This window comes from Oryza sativa, chromosome 5 (genome assembly GCF_034140825.1).
Source record: "Oryza sativa Japonica Group chromosome 5, ASM3414082v1".
Lineage (NCBI taxonomy): Eukaryota > Viridiplantae > Streptophyta > Magnoliopsida > Poales > Poaceae > Oryza > Oryza sativa.
In genome coordinates, this window is record NC_089039.1 from 122,377 (window position 1) to 143,417 (window position 21,041).

General features: G+C 38.7%; 1 protein-coding gene across 1 annotated transcript; it reads right to left on the bottom strand.

Moving 5' to 3' along the window:
* Positions 1–1,773: 1,773 nt before the first annotated feature.
* Positions 1,774–4,231, bottom strand: LOC4337529 (probable jasmonic acid carboxyl methyltransferase 2). The gene has a single exon (XM_015784026.3). The coding sequence runs from the start codon at positions 3,539–3,541 to the stop codon at positions 2,420–2,422; it is 1,122 nt and encodes a 373-aa protein (XP_015639512.1). The 5' UTR covers positions 3,542–4,231; the 3' UTR covers positions 1,774–2,419.
* Between the last annotated feature and the right edge of the window lie 16,810 nt (positions 4,232–21,041).

The window sequence follows — 21,041 nt, forward strand, 5'->3', positions numbered from 1 at the left end:
TTTTCTTTTTCACATAAAGGTTATTTCCTTTTCAACTACAAATTTGAAAAATCTATACATAAAATTTAAAACTCTCTAGAAAAAGAAGTCATACCCAAAAAAAATAAAATTGTTAACCTGAAATTTAAAAACATTTAACTCAAAAATTAAAAACTTTCAACTTCGGTTGAAAAATATTCAACTTAAATTTTGAAAACTTCCAACTCAAAATTCAAAATTTTCATCTCAAAATTAAAAACTTTGAACTTGCGGTTGAAAAACATTAAACTAAAAATTTGAAAACTTCCAACTCAAAATTCAAAAATTTCATCTCAAAATTTAAAGCTTTCAACTCACTGTTGAAACATTCAACTCAAAATTTGAAAACTTCCAAATCAAAATTCAAAATTTTCATCTCAAAAATAAAAACTTTGATATCAAAATTCAAAACTTTCAACTCAAATTTTAAGATCTTTTACTCAAAAGTCAAAATTTTCATCTCAAAATTCAAAACTTTCAACTCAAAATTGAAATACTCTCAACTCAGATTTGAAAACTTTCAAATTGTATTTTGAAAAATTTAAAGTCAATATTTGAAAACTTTCAACTCGAATTTTTTAAATGAATTATTTTTATTGAGAAATTACTGTAGCACCGTAATTAGATCTATAATCACCGTTATGCTAATCGCGCGATGGGAGGATTCGCTGTATGTGCCACGTGGTAGTGCGCGCGAGTTAACATAGAGGCGCTTATGCGCGAATTAGCTGCGCCCCTTCGAGTTAGCCCATGCTTCATGCTTGCTAGTTACCACCCCTTAAATGTCCAGTTGCTTAGTCCTTTAATAATTTCCATGAGCAAAAAGCAAGCAGAAATACTACTAGCGGACCATCCATGTGAACCACAATTTGTTCCTATTTTTGTGGGCATCGCAAGACGTGGCCAAATCAGCCACAACGATTTTCTCCTCTAATACAAACTGCTTAATTCTCTCCGCAGTAATATCTAGGTTTTGTCCTTCCAAAAAAAAACCTTTTCGAAATACAAATCAGTATAGGAACCAAGTAGGAGTAACAAACGTCGAGATGGCTAATTCGCGCGCACGCGCGAGATCAGCAAGTCGCGAGCGTTTTCACGAGAGACGGGAGTAGTTAAGCCTAACTAACTAAGTTAGTTTTAGATAATGACACTAATTAAGATAAGATTGTCCTTTTTTTGAAGATTTTTTTACTAATAGATTGAAAAAATTCAAGTCAGATTTGAAAACTTTCAACTTAAGATTTAAACTTTCAAGTCAAATTTTGAAATCTTTCAACTCAAACTTTGAAAATTTTCAACTTGAAATTTAAATTTGCAAGATAAAATTTGAAAACTTTCAACTCGAGTTTTGAAAACTTTCAACTCGAGATTTGAAAACTTTCTACTCAGATTTGAAAACTTTCAACTAGTGATTTGAAAACTTTCAACTCAAAATTTTGAATTTTTTGAAGTCAAATTTGAAAAACTTTCAACTTTTTATTTCAAATTTGAAAAACTTTCAACTCAAATTTGAAAACTTTCAACTAAAATTTAAAAACTTTCAAGTCAAAATTAAAAATTTTCAATTCTACATTTATAAAGAGGTATGCGAAAGATTAAAAAAAGGAAGAAGCGAAAAAAAGAGAAGAAAACGCGTCAAAAAAGTGCGAAAAAAGAGGGATGCGGGGACGGGGTCCAGCTGGTGCGTACGCGCGTGCTAGGATCCCCCATAATCCTTTACTTTGATTTAGGAAGAACAAGGTATACAAGCAGTCATTATCCCTCAAGAGGTTTAAAATCCATTCCAGTCACAACAGATTTATATATGTTAATTACAACACAAACACAATAAAAACATATTTATAATAAGATAGGAGGATCACATCTAGAAGAGAAGTTGTACTATACACTTTGAACAGATATATACTAGTATATAATATACTGCTAGAATGGAAGTTGTACTATACACTTTGAACATGTAGAAGGTGAGTAGTATCGGATTGTTTAATCGCATCGTAGTATCGGGATATATAATATTTTATTTTTTTAAGTTTAATTTAATATTTATATTAAATATATATAGCCATTCTAAATAAATAGAATAGTACATGAAAAGAGACATTTGTCAAGAGAAAGCCACTCACTAGTTCTAATAATTTTATTTAAGATTGATTTTGAAGATACATAAACACAAATACACTTAAATAGTTTTGAATTTAAATATTGTCTAGTACATGAAACAGTTGGTATCCCGATTTTAGAAACGATACTATCATTTTATCCGGGTAGTATATATATATCGTAGAACTGACACGTGGTATATATTGTAGGTACGTTTTGGAAATACAGTAATACATACTGATACTGTAGGGAATGTGGTATATATATATGGTTGAAGGAAGGAAGGATGGGATGAATGAAGTCAAATCTTGTGCAAGGCGAGGAAGACGTTGGTGAGCTGGTCGTTGTTGTGGCGGTAGTAATTGTGGAGCAGGTGGGTGTACCTCCGGAAGAGGGCGTCCATGGCGTCCCACCCGAAGTGTGGTCCAAGCATAGGCTCAACCACCGCCCTGATGGTGCTGCTTGTCTGAGCCGCCAGCTGATCTAGATCTGCTTGGGATTGGCATGAGCGGGAGCGGCTCACCTCGAAGAGCTCCATCCTCGTCACCTGGAAGGACCCCTCCTCGCGGATGGCCTCCCTCAGCTCCTCCGGGCAGGGCCCATAGAAGGGCGCGTCGAAGGAGTCGACGAGCCTCCTGTCGTCGGCGGCGGCCTCGGCGAGCAGGTCCCAGAGGTGGCAGTCGTGCGGCGAGGGCACCGCCTCCCGCCTGGCCACGAAGGTGAGGAGGAGGACGCCTCCGCGGCGGACCTCCTCGGCGCGGCAGGAGAGGAAGAGGCGGAAGTCGGCCTGGAACTGAGCCCTGTAGGCGTGCAGCACCCTGGAGCTGGAGCTCGAGCTCGACGACGCCGACACGTACATCCTCCCCTCGTTGGGCGCCGCATCTGCGGGTGCCCTAGACAGGAAGTGGAGGCTCGACGACGACACCACGTAGTCCAGGCTATCCGCCGGGAACACGCGCCCGTAGAAGGACCCCGGCCACGCCGACACCAGGCACCGGCTGCTATTGGCATTATTGCTCGGCACCACCAGCTTCTGCTTCTGCCGGAACACGCTGTTGAAGTCGTTGCTGGGGAGATCGTTGAGGAAGACGTGGAACTCTGCAGGCGCCGCCTCCTGCTGCCGCTCCGCGTCGCCCAGCATGGCCTCAACGGCGTCGCCGGCCATCAGCAGCGCGTTCGGCCCTGTGGCGCACCCGAGGTCGGCGATGGCTATGGCTCTCGCCTGCCGCCGACCGCGCCGAACGGCCGCCGCCATCTCCTGCCGCTCCTTCCTCGTCGCCGCAGCGATCGTCCGCTGCATGTCCGAGTTGTTGGCGTAGCTCAGCTCTCCGGCGTCGCCACTGTTCATGCCCACCACCACAACGCCGCCTGCTTCTTGCGACGCCACCAGCAGCTCCATTGCTCCAGCTGCACTCTGCATCATCTATCATACGCAAAAAGAACTGGTTGCTGCTGCTAATAGCCGCCTAGCTAATCACTACTCACAACAGCATGTGTACATGCCAGTTTACCACCATATATATAGCCATATAGGGACTGCGTATGCATTTATCAATATTTTTCTTTCAAAAAATTTGACACCATTTTTCTACACTGATGAAAACGGTCTTCCTAGGCGGACGGCCAGTCCACCTGTAGGCAAAGACATGCGAAAACAATCAGCAGCCGGCCGATCCGATTGGGAAGATCAATTTTCCTAGGTGAACGAGAGCATGATGTGCCGCCTACGAAAATGCTAGTCTAGCTACCTGGAAAAATATTCGCGCTAAAATATATTTTTTCCCCAAAATTTTTAATATTAATTTTTAATCAATAATATTTCAATTAATTAATAAATAAATACATTTAACCACTAAATGTATTTAACTATTTTCAGTTTATTAATACGGATATAAATAATAGTCTATTAATACGGATATAATATACATATATTGTAAGAAAAATAATTATAAATATGTGTTAACTATTTTCAATTTATTTTATTCCTTTTAACTTGTAAAAAAATGTATTTGTCTTGTATTTTTGTGAAATGATATATTTTATATTAATTATGTTAATAATTTTTCATAACCTATAAATAGCATATAAGAAAACGAGATGATATCACCTCCCGAGGATGAAAATCCATCTCCCTACATGTATACACTAGGCCCAAGCGTAGTTAGACTACGACCACGACGATATGCAGGTTGCTAGACAGGTGTCAGGTGGTTCTTACAAATTTGACAAGTCAATTCTTATAGAGACATCCACGTTACGTCACCTGCAAACAACAAATGTGACGACTGCTTCATTTGTAAATAATAATCACACGATTTTTTTCTAGAGCATTAATTAATTTACTGTTTATCTTTGATTGGCGGTATCACAATTAATTATTTCACTGTTAAATTACATAGATACTTAATTAATTAGCTTCCACTTAACTAAATTAACTTTAATTGGGTATCGAACATATATATATATATATATATATATATATATATATATATATATATATATATATATATATATATATATATATATATATATATATATATATATATATATATATATATATATATATATATATATATATATATATATATATGGCACCATGGTATCTAATGCACAAAATCACTCAAATTTTTCAAATATTTTAAATTGTGAGTATATACCTAGTTATAATAATTTGATTCATACCTATACTTATCAACAAAACAACTCAAATTTAACTTTATTTCACAATCCATGATTACATACCTAACTAATTATATGTATGGATGCTATATACCTAGAATCAAAATCTAACAAAAACAAGTTCAAATTCAATTCAAACTTGCTTTAAACTAGTTAGTAAAGTAGTTAATGTTAATACCTAAGTAATTGAAAAAGTTTTATACTCATTTGAATTGGGTATATACTCAATTTCAACAATGGTGTCCGGGCACCATGGAGCACCAAACAAATTTACTATATATATATATATGTGTAAACTGGACTATTTTTCTTATTATTTTAATAAATAAATAATATATATAAGACTGCGTCAATTTGGAGTCTTAATTATATTTTGCGCAATATATTTAACAATTCAAAAAATTAGAATGAACTAGATGGGTACCTCGCTCGTTGCTGTAGGAGAATTGTGTGAGAACATAGTAGATATGAGTTCCAAATTTTTCTTTCTTACTTAATATACAATTATTTTTCATATGTTTATTTTTTTTAATTTTTATCAATTATCCATAGGTTATAAACGGTTGAGTTGTATGGTGTGCCTTTTAGGGAAGAGATGCAATTTACACCCTTGATGAATTATCCAAAGGCTAAAAACAATTTATGTGATGTGGCTTTATGAGAGAAGAGAAAATTAGCACTACTATATTTAGTGGGGATGAACTTTATAGATATATAGGATAGCACCCTAGTTGTAATTAAATGTATTGGAGTGTCGTCTTATAATTAATTAATAACCTAAAATACTTAAGTTATCAATTCCAAAAATTTGAATTCAATAATTAGCGAAACGTACTACGTGCTCTTCTTGAAATTGAATTTAAATGGATGTGAAAATCCAAGAAATACCACTGACAAGCTCCCAATTCCAAAAAAATACCATCAACCAGTGTGAGTTCCATAAAATGCCATCGCTGTTAGGGTTCTATTAGCAACCCTCCGTTAAATGATATAGGATGAATAGTGCGGGATGCATGGGAACCTAACGGCGGTGACATTTCTAGGACAAAATCGCTTGTACAATAACATTTCATGGAACATGTATGTACTTGTTGATGGCATTTCTTGAAATTGAACGCTTCCAATGACATTTCTTTGGATTTTCTCTAAATATATAGATGTGCATATTAATTTAATGAATTAATTTCTCTGATTCCACTGACAGCTTTTTTACTTCCCTGTCCCAACTTTTGTGAGGAGGATATGATATAGACTAGTAATTCATCCGTAGTAAAAAAACAATGTAGGATTGAATGTGATTAAACCTAATACAATTAATCTGAATAAAAACATATTCAAATTCAAGTAAAAAAACAATGTAGGATTGAATGTGATTAAACCTAATACAATGAATCGGAATAAAAACATATTCAAATTCAAGTAAAAAAACAATGTAGGATTGAATGTGATTAAACCTAATACAATGAATCTGGATAAAAACATATTCAAATTCATTGTATTATGATATATCAAATTTTCTTCATAGGACGGATGGTGTCTACTTCTAGCAAACAGCTTCCTCTATGTACCTATCTCGATGGACCTCTCTTTGTTTCCTCCGTTAATTAAGTTTGAGAGCGATATGATTGGGCGATGTTTAAATCAAGAAAGAAACAGCAATTCGGAGTATTCCCATCATAAAATGGACACTTGGGCATGCCCCAACCAAGCATATATATATATATATATATATATATATATATATATATATATATATATATATATATATATATATATATATATATATATATATATTTGTAGTAGATATTCACATGGGAGGTGGATTTTCATTTCGAGGGGATATCTTCTCGTTTTATGCATACCACCTATAAAATCATCAAAAAATTTGGAAAAAAAATCAACAACATAGATCAATATGTGATTTATCACTCTACATACATGCAAATTCAACTTGTATAAGTATAAAAAAAATTAACTCTGAAGTGTATACTATTCGTACTGAAATTTGTTGTTTTTTCCTATTTGTGTAGGTTGAATTTGAATTTGCATGTGGTTATGAAATAACGACATATCTCATATTGATCTATCATGTTAGTTTTTTCAAAAAAAAATTATAATTATCTGAATGGCATATAAAAATAAGGGATATATCTTGTTAAGAAAGAAAAGAGTTTCACATTTCTAAATTACTACTTCCATGCATATATGTATAACGTTGGCTAGTATAAATTTGAAGTAGCCAATGTCATATAAAAAAACTGGAGGGATTATTTTTTTTATAATGAATTTTTATTATATATATAGAGTCAAGCTAGTAAATTAATTAGGTGTACGTACGTCGTAGTATGTGCTGGTGCTTTCTTTTTTTTGAACGGAAGTGCTGGTGCTTTCAGGCACATGAAACTAATTGTTCACAACAATAGTGCACCACATATACCAAATTGAGCTCGTGTTGATGCATGTACTATTGCATTGCATTATTCACACAATCAGCATGTGGCGTCCTTGCCCTCTGAATTCTGCTCCACATATAATTTGATACGAATTATTCTCTCCATCTCAAAATATTTGACGCCGTTGACTTTTTTAAAAATGTTTGACCGTTCGTCTTATTCAAAAAATTTAAGTAATTATTAATTCTTTTCGTATCATTTGATTTATTGTTAAATATACTTTCATGTATACATATAGTTTTACACATTTCATAAAAGTTTTTAAATAAAATGAACGGTCAAATATATTTAAAAAAGTCAACGGTGTTAAACATTTAGAAACTAGGAGTAACAAACACGTACGATGATCGATCGATATCCCCTGTGTCACCAAGTTTTTTCTATGGTATCCATGAAGAAAATAATTAACTCGTGAGAACGGTACTGGCCGGCTAGCTCGGACTAGTCCACAAACGTATATATACTTGCTGCCTCAGGTTTAATGGTATGGTCCAATACAATTAATCTATATCTATACCTACCAAATAAAAATAATAAAAACTTTCTGCAAAGCTTCCTCTTAATCTGGGTCCTTTTTACCGTCCTTTTTTTCGCTGGTTTTTTTTCCAATCGAACCGATCCGTTGTTGTTTCTGTCCGGTTTTTATGTCCGTGGTTTTTCCTGATCCAAACCGATGCACCGCGCGCCTCCCCGGCTCCCCGCCGCTCGGGCCGAACCTAATAAAAAAACGCAGCCTGGTTTTTTTTGCCGCTGGTTTTTCCGATTCAAACCGATTTGTTGCAATTTTTTTTGTGTCAATCTGTTTTTTCGAGAATGCTAGTTAGCGAGCGCGCCGGCGGCACGCGTTTCAGGCCCAGAAGACCCTGCGCCGGCGCGTGCGCCTTCTCCGCACTTTTTTTTTCTTTTTTAACCTTTTTTTCCTTTTCTTTCCCACTTTTTTCTAACTTTTTTTAATCTTTAGCATGTTTTGAGTTTGAAAGTTTATAAATTTTGAGTTGAAAATTTTCAAATCTGAACTTGAAAGTTTTTAAATCTTGACTTGAAAGTTTTCAAATCTCGAGTCGAAAGTTTTCAAAATTTTCAAATCTCGATTTGGAAGTTTTCGAATCTCGATTTGAAAATTTTCAAATTTCGATTTGAAAGTTTTCAAATTTTTCAAATCTGGACTTGAATGTTTTTGAATCTCGATTCTCGAGTTGAAAGTTTTCAAATATCAAGTTGAAAGTTTTTAAATCTGAGCTAAAAGTTTTTAAAATTTGACTATAAAATTTAAAACTTAAATCGAAAGTTTTCAAATCTAACTTAAAATATTTTCAATCTGTTAGTAAAAAAATCTCCAAAATATCTCCAGAATCTTTCCTAGTTACTATCATTAGTGTTAACTATATTAACTAGTATAGTAGTTAAGACTTAAGGGGAGAGGGGGAGTGCTCGCTGCTGGCGCCCCCCCGTTTTTTTTCCGATCAACCGATCTGTTCCACAGCGCGCCTCCCCTTCGCCACCATATCAATCGCGTGTTTCTTCTTTCAGTTGATTAAAAAATCAATTCCTCATTACTCGCTTATCATTTTCTACATGATTTTCCCTTTCGATTCGGCTTTAATTCGTCGGATTTAATCTCCACGATCTTCCTAGTCTTTTTTATCCCGGGTTTTACGCTCTAATTTTTTGAAAAAGGGAAAGAAACGATCGGTGGATCAAAAGCTCTCAACTAATTTTGGATATCAAGAAACATTCGGCCGGATTTGACGGAGAAGATCAGCTCCAGCATCGTATGGGTACGGGACTATCTTCGGGAGGTTGAAGGCGGTAGTCGGCTATTCGAGATGGGCAGAAGGAGGAAGGTCAAGCAGAGGGAGGTAGCGGACTAGCGTAGGACTAAAAAGGAGTAGCGAACTAGCGTATGATTAAAAAGGAATGAAAGAATGAGCTTCTGGCCTAAAACTAAGAAAGAACTAGTTGGCACCCCGCGCCTTGCCGCGGGATTTGCTAGTTTTATCGTCAAATAAAATTAATGTTTTGAATAATTAGATGTTAATCTGTATATATATATAAAATAAATGATAATGTGGCTTCATATATAGCCTTTGCTATTACAATACAATTCATGTTTTATTTTTTTAAAAAAAACGACATTTTATATTGTTATGATATACGAAAGTTATTATCATGCACAATTCGGATATCGTCATAATTAGGGTAGTTTGCACATCTTTGCTTTATCTCAAGCTTGTTTCAAAAATTGGTTTGGGTTAATGATGCATAATTACTCTATGTTATTCAATTGTTTGTAACAAAACAAAACTCACATCTTATACAATAATTTGAGTTGTACTAAATAAAGGAGATAAGTTTGCATTATCTTGGAAGACTTGGGAGGAGAAAACATAGTATTATGTGCAGAATGGATAACAATGTCACGCGTGATTATGATCTAAAGGGAGGTGACAGGATGAGTAATCAATGATTAATTAGATGGATGAGTAGCTTCTTGATCCAACGACTGATAACTATGTACTAATGCGATCCGATGGCTTAGAGTTATTGATGATGTGGCTTCTTGCATGCCTTGTTTTATAGCAGTAAATTCTCCTTGGTGGGTACCAACTATATAGGAAGATAGGATTTTCATTAACTTTTTCAATTATAATGTATAGCGATCGTAATGTTTCAATTTATTGCTCAGTTCTAATATCGTAATCTTTACTCATTGCAACGCACGGACATTTTTTCTAGTCAAAGCTATAAATATTTAGCTTCCTCCAAAGAATCCTTTCCAAGGAAACAGAGCTAGGCGCAATTTCGAAGCTACGGGGTAGAACGACTCGACTACGGATCTTGACGTATGCGGACAATGTCGTCATCTTCATTAATCCCACCCAAGGCGATGTAAAAGCTTTCGCGGACATTTTGGACCGCTTTGTAACCAACCTTCAGAAATCCTCAGTAGCGGCCATCAGATGTGATAGCATTGACTTGACGGGTGTCCTTGATGGTGTTCCAGCGATGAGGGCAAATTTCCCTCTAAAATACCTAGGGCTTCCCCTAGTACGTGGGAGGTTGCGGAAGATGAACTTGCAGCCTGTTTTCGACAAAATCTCAGGGAGGGTAGCAGGAGGGGAAAAAACCTGGGTCAGCTGGGAGAACCACGCTCGTCAAATTTGTGCTTTCGACACAACCAATCTACCTCCATTTTCACATGCAAAAATCGACCTCCATTTTCACATGTGGCTCCTTAAGAGGTATGCATGCAAAAATCGATTTTCGCATGCAGACCTATTAAGTGGATGCATGTAAAAATAAGCCTATTTACACATGCAATTATCTTAAAGAACTGAATGCAAAAATAGATTTTTGCATGCAGACTTCTTAAGTGGTCCGCAAGCGAAAATACCTCCTCTATAGATTTTTTTTTTCTCCTCTCCTATCTCTTTTCCCTCTAAGGCACTTCGAATTTTTCACCTCATCTCCTCTCTCTCTCTCCCGCTCTTCTCACACCTCTCCTATCCAGTCTATTATTTTCACCCCTACTCTCCTCTCCTCTAGCGGGCAACGGTGGCAGCGGCTAGCTGGGCAACCTCGGCAGTCAGGCTCCACCTCCTTCACCGCCTCCCTCTAGCGTGGATCCGGTGGCGGCTCTTGTAGTCATTATCAAGTGTTGCTAACCATTGACATGGCAACTAATAAATTTAATTAACTAAAAGTATACTTTGCTCTTTTATCTTTATCTTAATCTTAATCTTAACCTACTTAAAATATCAGTACTGCAAGGTTTCTATCGTCCGTCATCTCGTGGATGCCATCGGTTTCAGGTTCAACGTGTTTGCCGTGTCTCTACCGTCCATCAGGTTGGTTCTAGGTCCTGGTTGGTCCTCTCAGAAAAAAATAGAAAACGGGTCGGTTATCAGTGGAGCAAAAATCTCTCCCTTCTCACTCTGTACTCCGGCCATCACGTGCGCTCCGACCATCATCCGACGGGAGACAAGCCACGCAAGAAGATGCATCGCCAAGTCCGAATCTATTTGTTGGAAAGCAAGCATGACAGATAAGATGATAATTCAAGGCCAACTAATTAATTTATTTCCCCAGAAAAAAAAAGAGGCAAACTGGTATATGCATGATTGTGGTAGCAAGCTAGCTAGAAGAGGAGACGATTGTGGTCCGTGAGTGCGATGCATGCTGGTGCGGGTGGCAGTGGTACATACGAGGTTGTTCGCTCAAGGTGCTTGCTCGGCGCGCGTAGGCGTAGTGTGGCTGTGGATCGCGCGAGCTGCGAGTGGCCGATCCTCGCTGGAACTGGAAGTGGAAGGACGCCGGCCCGGGCCACAATTTCTCTTCTAGATGTGATCCTCCTATCTTATTATAAATACGTTTTTATTGTGTTTGTGTTGTAATTAACATATATAAATCTGTTGTGACTGGAATGGATTTTAAATCTCTTGAGGAATAATGACTGCCTGTATACCTTGTTCTTCCTAAATCAAAGTAAAGGATTATGGGGATCCTAGCACACGCGTACGCGCCAGCAATTTACAAGACGGATCTTTTAAGCCTAATTGCACCATGATTTGATAATATGGTGTTACAGTAAACATTTGCTAATAACGTATTAATTAAGCTTAATAAATTCGTCTCGCAGTTTTCTGGTGGAATCTGTAGTTTTTGTTTTGTTATTAGACTACGTTTAATACTTCAAATATGTGTCCGCCCATGTGACCAAACCCAAAAATTTTTCCCAACTAAACAAGGCCTAAATAATAATCACACCATTTTTTCTAGAGCATTAATTAGTTTACTGTTTATCTTTGATGGCCGGTATCACACTTAATTATTTCACTGTTAAATTACATAGTACATACTTAATTAATTAGCTTCCACTTAACTAAATTAACTTTAATTGGGTATCGAAGATATATATAGGTGTACATTGGCGAAGCCAGAATTTAGTAATAGGGGTGCTAGCCACGAAATGTAAGAACTCGCCAGCGCTTCGATAGACAACGGTGTGGATCTTGATGGCTCAGTTCATGCTGAGTGGCATGTTGGCCTCACCTCACCTCTTGTTCGCTCTAATATACGTAGTCGTCCCTCGTATAATAATAATTTGAATTTTGTGGTTAATTTGCACTAATATGTAAATAAATTGATTGTTGATATGACTTTGGATATATTTCAACACATTCTTCTAGATTCATGTAAAAAACTAAAACAACTTATTTTAGGATGGAAGGTGTATGTCCGAATGCACATTAATATAACATAAAAGAATCATTTTTTAAAATTAGGCAACTAAATAGCACCAAATTTACTGAATACATGAGTGACAAGACATCATTTCTATTTATCCGTTTTAGTTTTGGAGACTTGCAACCACATCGCTTAGTTACATTAATTAACTCAGGTAATCACATAAAGCTAAAATCTATTGGTCAGTTATGTATAGGCTCAACTTGCAACTAGCTAATGAGTTAATTGTATGGATTAGATGGCTAATCATCGGGGGGTTAATTTGCAGCGCATGGGGATGGGGGGTGCCAGGCCCACCCCGGCACCCCCGGTGGCTTCGCCACTGTAGGTGTAAACTGGACTATTGTTCTTATTATTTTAATAAATAAATAATATATATATATATATAACATGCGTCAGTTTGGGGTCTTAATTATAGTTTGAACAATGCGAAGTGAGCATAGCTCAACTGGTTAGGTTTCTTGTGGTGGAACCAGCCTACCCAGGTTCAAATCCTAGATTTGACACGGGTGCTCGCATTTACGGCTAATTATTCTTTCAATGGTAGGTGACGTACCCATCGACAGCGAGGCGTCTGTGGTGACTTCGTCAATCTCAAGATATACCGGCCCAGTCTTCTGGAGGTGCTCATAGGGGTAGGGTGTGCGTGTGTGCGTTCATAGGGGTGAGTGTGCGCAAGTGTCGTCTTAATTAATTAATAACTTAAAATACTTATGATGAATAGAGTATTTAACGGCGCGAGAGGACGGAATCCTAACGGCAGTGGCATTTCGGTGACAAAATATATCAATTGCACGATGGCATTTCTTGAAATTAAACGTTCATAGATAACATTTCTTAAATTTTCTATAGATGTGCATATTAACTTATTGAATTAATTTCTCCGATTCCACCGATGGCTTTTTCATTCCCCTGTCCCAACTTTTGTGAGCAGATACGATACAGACCAGTACAGTACTTCATCCGTTGAAAAAAAAAACAAAAACGTAGGATTGAATATGTCACTTTTTCTTCATAGGGCGGGTGGTGTCTACTTCTAGCAAATAGCTCCCTCTATGTACCTATCTCCATGGATTTTTCTTTGTGTCCTCCGTTAATTAAGTTTGAGAGCCGTATGATGAGCGATGTTTAAATCAAGAATTCGGAGTATTCCCATCATAAAATGGACACTTGGGCATGCCCCTACCAAGCATATATATTTGTAGTAGATATCACCTATAAAATCATCAAAAAAAACAAAAAATAACAATATAGATCAATATGTGATATATCACTCTATATACATGCAAATTTAACTTGTATAAGTAGAAAAAAAATTAACTGTGAAGTGTGTACTATTCATACTGAAATTTGTTATTTTGTTTCTATATGTGTAGATTGAATTTAAATTTACATGTGTTTGTGAAGTAACATATCTCATATTGATCTATCATGCTAGTTTTTTTTAAGAAAAATTATAATTATCTGAGAATGTCATATAAAAATAAGGGATATATCTTGTTAAGGAAAGAAAAGAGTTTCCCTTTTCACGTCTGCTAGTAAATTATTTTTTTAGATAATGGATTTTTAATAATCCAGCCTCTATATATACCAAGGATATATAAAGTCAAGCTAGTAAATTAATTAGGTGTACGTCGTAGTATATGCTGGTGCTTTCAGGCACATGAAACTAATTGTTCACAACAATAGTGCACCACATATACCAAATTTTGCTCGTGTTGATGCATGTACTATTGCATTGCATTCACACAATCAGCATGTGGCGTCCTTGCCCTCTGAATTCTGCTCCTCATATAAGTACGAATTAAGAAACACGTACGATGATCGATCGAGACTAGATCCCCTGTGTTGCCATGTTTTTTCTATGGTTGGCCCATGAAGACAATAATTAACTCGTGAGAACGGTACTGGCTACCTCGATCGGACTAGGTCCAAAAACGTATGTGTTACTATAAAAACAATATCCGTGCATTGCAATGGGTATATATTATTTTAATTTTATTGTTGTTATACGGTTTAGCTAGGGTAAAATTCACTGTGGGAATTCACTTAGATATTTTTTTTCGAAAATCATAACTGCAAGAGTCTGTATTTCATCTCAAGTTAGCGTGCGGGTTTTTTTAATGATATTTTTTATACGACTCCTTTTGTATTTCCAAAAGCGAACGAGCTTAAAATACAACTCAAACACGGATTTGTATTTCTAAAAGCGAACAAACTTAAAAACCTACTGACGTATCAAAATACTGGCAAAAACATCTTTAATTTTTATAATAGTAGAGACTTGCTGCCTCAAGTTTAATGGTATGATCCAATCCAATTAATCTATATCTATACCTACCTAATAATAAAAAAAAATTTGGCAAATCTTCCAGTTAATTTGGAAAATGCCAGCGATTGGGCGCCCGATCAGCGACAGAAAAATCGGGCGCCCGCTGCTTCCCATGCCTCCTGCGCTGTTCCCACCACGCGCCCCACACTACACTGGACAAGGTCACCTGTGACGGGCCCAAACCCTCACCTTTGACGGCTTTGGGCTTGGTCAGTGATCAGTGGTCACTGGTGTGTCCAGTCACCTTTGACGGGTGGCTGGCCGTCAGAGATGACACCTACCTTTGACGGACAAGTTACTAGAAGGCCGTCAGACGTATTGGTCTCCGCTAGCCTAGGACCAATTAGGACCCGTCACAGGTGACACATCTCTGACGGACCTCCAAATAAAGGCCGTCACAGGTGATGGTCTCCGGTAGATAGAAGCTGTGACAGGTGGCACACCTGTGATGGGCCCAAAAGTAAAGGCCCGTCACAGGTGGGTCACCTCTGACGGGCCTATGTTTGCGAGTCCGTCAGACGTCAGAGGTGAGGTTACTTTTGATGGATTTTTTTTACGACCCGTCACTGATGTGTTAATTCTAGAAAAAAATAAATGCTAAATATTAGCTAGCCTCAGGATTTGCTAGCCATGCCCTCTGAAACATAGAAACATCACAGGTAAATTCCAGTCACCCCCCTAATATAACATCACAGATCCATCTCAAACATCACAGACCCCAACATCACAGGTCCATCTCAAGATTTGACATCATTCACATATGCAGTTCAAATGCCACAATTTTGCACAGCAAATTCATACCCTTGAATGCCACAATTTCGGTCATTGCTCATAGAACCGCATATATACTTACCAAATGGATTAAAGCCATAATATCCTCGACCTCCACGACCTGTCATTTAGAAAAAAAAAGGAGAAAACAAATGAATAGTACAACGTAAATCGTAGTTGATCAAATTTGATGACAATTTAGCAAACTACCATAAATATTGCACATATAAAAGTAAATTACATTGCACTCATAATGTAGAATCATAAAAAACAACTTTTTTTACATCACAAGAAATTATATAACTGTATTGTTCACGACATCACATCTAGCCCAGTTCACGAGTCTATTTGACGTGAAAACGTCCTTTCTTGTTCATTATTTCTGCAAGAATGAAGGCGTACACTTCACCTCTGATAGCAAGGGGATTGATGGGTGAAATCTTCAAGCCATCTCTACCTTTCTGTTTAATAAATCAGAGGTTAGCACGTATAGAATAGTAATGTTGGTATTGAAATGAGTTTATTTGCCATTAACAACAACCTCAGGGTCAAAATCTTTCACCTCTCTTAGAAGTGTTAACATGTTGTGGCACACGTGGAAACCACACTGGTCTCCGATATGTTGTGCGCATGCAAACTTGGGGTTATGATAAAGTTCGTCCTTGCCCTCCTTGTGCCTACCACCCTTTTCCACATATGGGCCCCAAGCCATATTTAAGACCTTGGTGATTTCAATGAAATCATAATATTTCGTCTTATTGGATTTAAGGTAGGTAACCCTACTCCACTTAGGTACAATGGCTAAGAGAATCCAATGTTGCTTACGCGGTGGTTATGTAGCGTTAGTAATAAGAACCTTAACTTCAAAAACAATATACACGAAGGGTATTGTCCTCTTACTCCTGGTTGTGTGCGCACATGATGTACTCCTTGTCTTAGTGGGCCCATAAACACCGATTGACATAGTCAACCACATCAGTGAAGCTCTAGCGTAAATTGACCTCGTTCAAGGAACACATCGATATCGTTGCCAGGTTGTCTCAGTCATTGAATGAGCATGGCAAGCATAATATACTTTCTTTTGAAGCCCAACCAGGGAGGAAGGTTATAGTTAACAAGCAGAACTGGCCATGTACTATGACGACTGCTCAAATCACCAAATGGATTAATGACGTCCGTACACATGGCGAAACGCATGTTTCTTAGGTCCTTTGAGAATTCCTGGTAAATCCTATCGATTGTCCTCCACTGTACTGAATCTGCTGGGTGCCTCAGCTCACTATCGACTTTCCGTTCTTCGGCATGCCAGCGCACTAGCTTAGCTTGTTCCTTATTCGCAAACATTCTCTTCATGCGCTCCGCAATTGGGAGATACCATACCACCTTAACGGGGCCTCCCCTCTTTGAATTACTTCCTTCACCTTCAATCTTTACTCGTTTGTATCTAGATGCCCCCACAGACAGGGTAGACATCCAAGTCTGCGTATTGCTTGTAATACAAAATGCAGTCGTTTGGACAAGCATGAATTCTTCTGACCTCCAGGCCCAACGGACATAATACTTGCTTCGCTTCATATGTCGTATGCGGTAATTTATTCCCCTCTGGCAACAGGTCCTTTAACAACTCAAGAAGTTATGTAAAACTCTTGTCGGACCAGCCATTACTAGCCTTAAGCTTCATGAGTTCCAACACGCATGACAACTTGTTGTGCTTCGACTTGCATCCATCATACAAGGGCATCTAACAATCTTCCATCAACTTACTAAACTTCTCAAAATCTCTGTCGTTGTCCTCTGTGTCTCCAATGTCATGCAACATTGTAGATAGACATTGAGTGTCCAAATCTATGGTCTCTCCACCTAACGGAGAAGATACGAACATGCCTTCTCGAGCTGCGGCGGTGTTCTCTACATCCTGATCCAACACTTCTTCAGTTGCGGCATCAGGCGCCTCTTGCTCTCCATGCTTGGTCCAGCATGTATATTTCTTCATGAATCCATTCGTTATCAAATGAGAATGCGCTTCTGAACTATCAAGGTTCATCTTTTCATTCTTATAGTCCCTACATGGACACAATATGTACATGCTCATCCTACTTTTTCTGTCATTCTCTGCAAATGTGACAAATTCAGTGACCCCCTCTCTATACTCTGTAGACGAACGATGAACATGGTACATCCAACTACAATCCATCTGAAATCAACAACATAGGAAGAAAAATATATGATGATCGATCGAGAATGAATGGAGAATAATGTGGGTTTTACCTTCAATTTTAGCAAAAATTCGCCCCCTGCCCTCCCAACGATTTGTGAACAGTGAACTTGTCGGGATGGAAAGCAGTTGACGGTTTAGGGGGTATTTATAGACCCAACACACCTCAAACAGGTTAGGTAAAAAAACCCGTCAAAGGTGTTGGTCATAACTTTGACGGGCTTCAATTGAGTTTCCCGTCGAAGGTATCGACCTACCTGTGATGGGCCGGAAAACAAATCCGTCACAGGTGGCGGCCCATCACCTGTGACGGCTTATAATGCCGCGGCCCGTCACAGGTGAGGGGATACCAGTGACGGGTTGGAAAACCCATCACTGTCTCACCTGTGACGGCTTTGCCTTTCAGCCCGTCACAGGTGAGGGGATACCCGTGACGGGCCGCGGCCGGATGCCTCACTGATGACGGCATCCCGTATGACCCGTCAAAGGTGATGGTCATCAGTGACCAAATCATTTGCCCGTCACAGGTATCCCGTCAGAGCTGTGAGGATCTGGCGTAGTGCCACCACATGCGTCGTTGCAACAAATCACCCACATATTACGATAACGCTTTATTAAGGAAATCCGTTTCATTTTTTTTCCACCAACAATGTTTCAGCAAGTATACTCATGATATTTCACTATATATATAGATTAAATGTTGTAGTGAAAGGTCCTTTCGCTATTTGCTGAAACATTGTTTTATATATGTTGAAAGAGCTTCAAAAACCATTGTTTCATACGTTTTAGCAAAATGTTTCATGAGGTGATTTGGTTGCGTTTCAGCTTTTTAAACGATTGAAACATTTTTTATCTACTTAGTGAAACAATTCCGATCTACTTGGTAGGCGCCTCGGGTTAATTTTGGTCCTTTTTGCTAGCTGGTTTTTTTCCAAACTGAATCTGTTGCACTTTTTTTTGTTTCTATCTGTTTTTATGTCCTTGGTTTTTCCCGATCCAAATTGATGCACCTCGCGTCTCCCCGCCGCCGCCCGGGCCGAACCTAAAAAAATACGCAGCTTGGTTTTTTTTTGCCACTGGTTTTTTCCGATCCTAACCGATCTGTTGCAACTTTTTTTACTTCTATCTGTTTTTTCCCGATCAACCGATCTGTTGCACCACGCGCCTTCCCGCCGCGGTTGTATCAATCGTGCGTTTCCTCCTCCAGTTGATTACAAAAATCGATTTCTCATTACTCGCTCATCATTTTCTACATGATTTTCCATCATTTTCTACATGATTTTCCCTTTCGATTCGGCTTTAATTCGTCGGATTTAATCTCCATGATCTTCCCGGTCTTCCGAGTTTTACGCTCTATTTTTTGGAAAAGGGAAAGAAATGATCGGTGGATCAAAAGCCCTCAATTAATTTTGGATATCGAGAAACATTCGGCCGGATTTGACGGGGAAGATCAGCTCCAGCATCGTATGGTTATGGGACTATCTTCGGGAGGTTGAAGATGGTAGGCAGCTATTCGAGATGGGCAGAAGGAGGCAGGCCGAGTAGAGGGAGGTAGCGGATTAGCGTAGGACTAAAGAGGAATGAAGGAATGAGCTTCTGGCCCAAATCTAAGAAAGAATTTTCATTAACTTTTTTAATCATAATGTATAGCGATCCTAATGTTAGGATTTTCATCAATTTTTTCAATTATAATGTATAGCGATCGTAATGTTTCAATTTATTGCCCAACTTCTAATAGTTGTTGTATCATCGAGAAAACATCTTTACCTATTGCAAGGCACGGACATTTTTTCTAGTCAAAGCTATAAATATTTAGCTTCCTCCAACGAATCCTTTCCAAGGCAATAGAGCTGGGCGCAATTTCGAAACTACGGTGTAGAACGACTCAACTACGGATCTCGATGTATGCAGACGATGCCATCATCTTCATTAATCCCACCCGAGGCAATGTAAAAGCTTTCGTGGACATTCTGGACTGCTTCGTCACCAACCTTCAGAAATCCCAAGTGGCGGCCATTAGATGTGATAGCATTGACTTGGCAGGTGTCCTTGATGGTGTTCCAGCGGTGAGGGCAAATTTCCCTCTAAAATACCTAGGGCTTCCCCTAGTACTTGGGAGGTTGTGGAAGACAGACTTGCAGCCTGTTTTCGACAAAATCTCGGGGAGGGTAGTAGGCTGGAGGGAAAAAAACATGGGGTCAGCTGGGAGAACCACACTCGTCAAATCTGTACTTTCAGCACAACCAATCTACCTCCTGGCCGCCCTGGAAATCACGAAGGAATCCTTGGAGCAGCTAGACAAACAGCGACGCCGCTTCCTCTGGGCTAGCACGGGAGATATTATTGGAGGAAAATGCAAGGTCAATTGGACAAAGACGTGCTTGCCGACCAGTCAGGGAGGCCTGGGGGTTCTAAACTTGGATAAGTTCATGAGGACCTTGCGGTTGCGATTGTTGTGGAATGAATGGAAAGACCTAACCAAGCCGTGGGTGAGACTGGAGATGCCTTGCGATGAAGTAGACAGGGACCTCTCCTCTCTCTTTTCTCTTTAAGGCACTTCAAATTTTCACCTCCTCTCCTCTCTCTCTCTCCTCACATTATTCACATCTCCTATCCACTCTATTATTTTCACCCCTACTCTCCTCTCCTCTCTTATCGTCCTCTAGGTCGGCGGTAGGCGGCCGGGCGAGCAAAGGTGGCGGCGGCTGGCTGGGCAACCTTGGCAGTCAGGCTCCACCGCCTCCCTCCAGCGTGGATCCGGCGGCAGCTCTTGGTAGTCAATATCATATTTTGCTAACCGTTGACATGGCAACTACTAAATTTAATTAACTAAAAGTATACTTTGCTCCTTTATCTTTATCTTATTTTAATTTTAATCTTAACCTACTTAAAATACCTGTACTGTAAGGTTTCTATCGTCCGTCTTCTTGTGGATGCGATCGGTTTCAGGTTCAATGTGTTTGTCGCGTCTCTACTGTCCATCAGGTTGGTTCTAGGTCCTGGTTGGTCCTCTCAGAAAAAACAGAAAACGGGTCGGTTATCAGATGGAGCAAAAATCTCTCCATTCTCGCTCTGTACTCCGGGCATCACGTGCGCTCCGACCGTCATCCGACGAGAGACAAGCCACGCAAGAACATGAATCTATTTGTTGGAAAGCAAGCAAGACAGATAAGATGATAATTCAAGGACAACTAATTTATTTCCCCAGAAAAAAAATGAGGCAAAC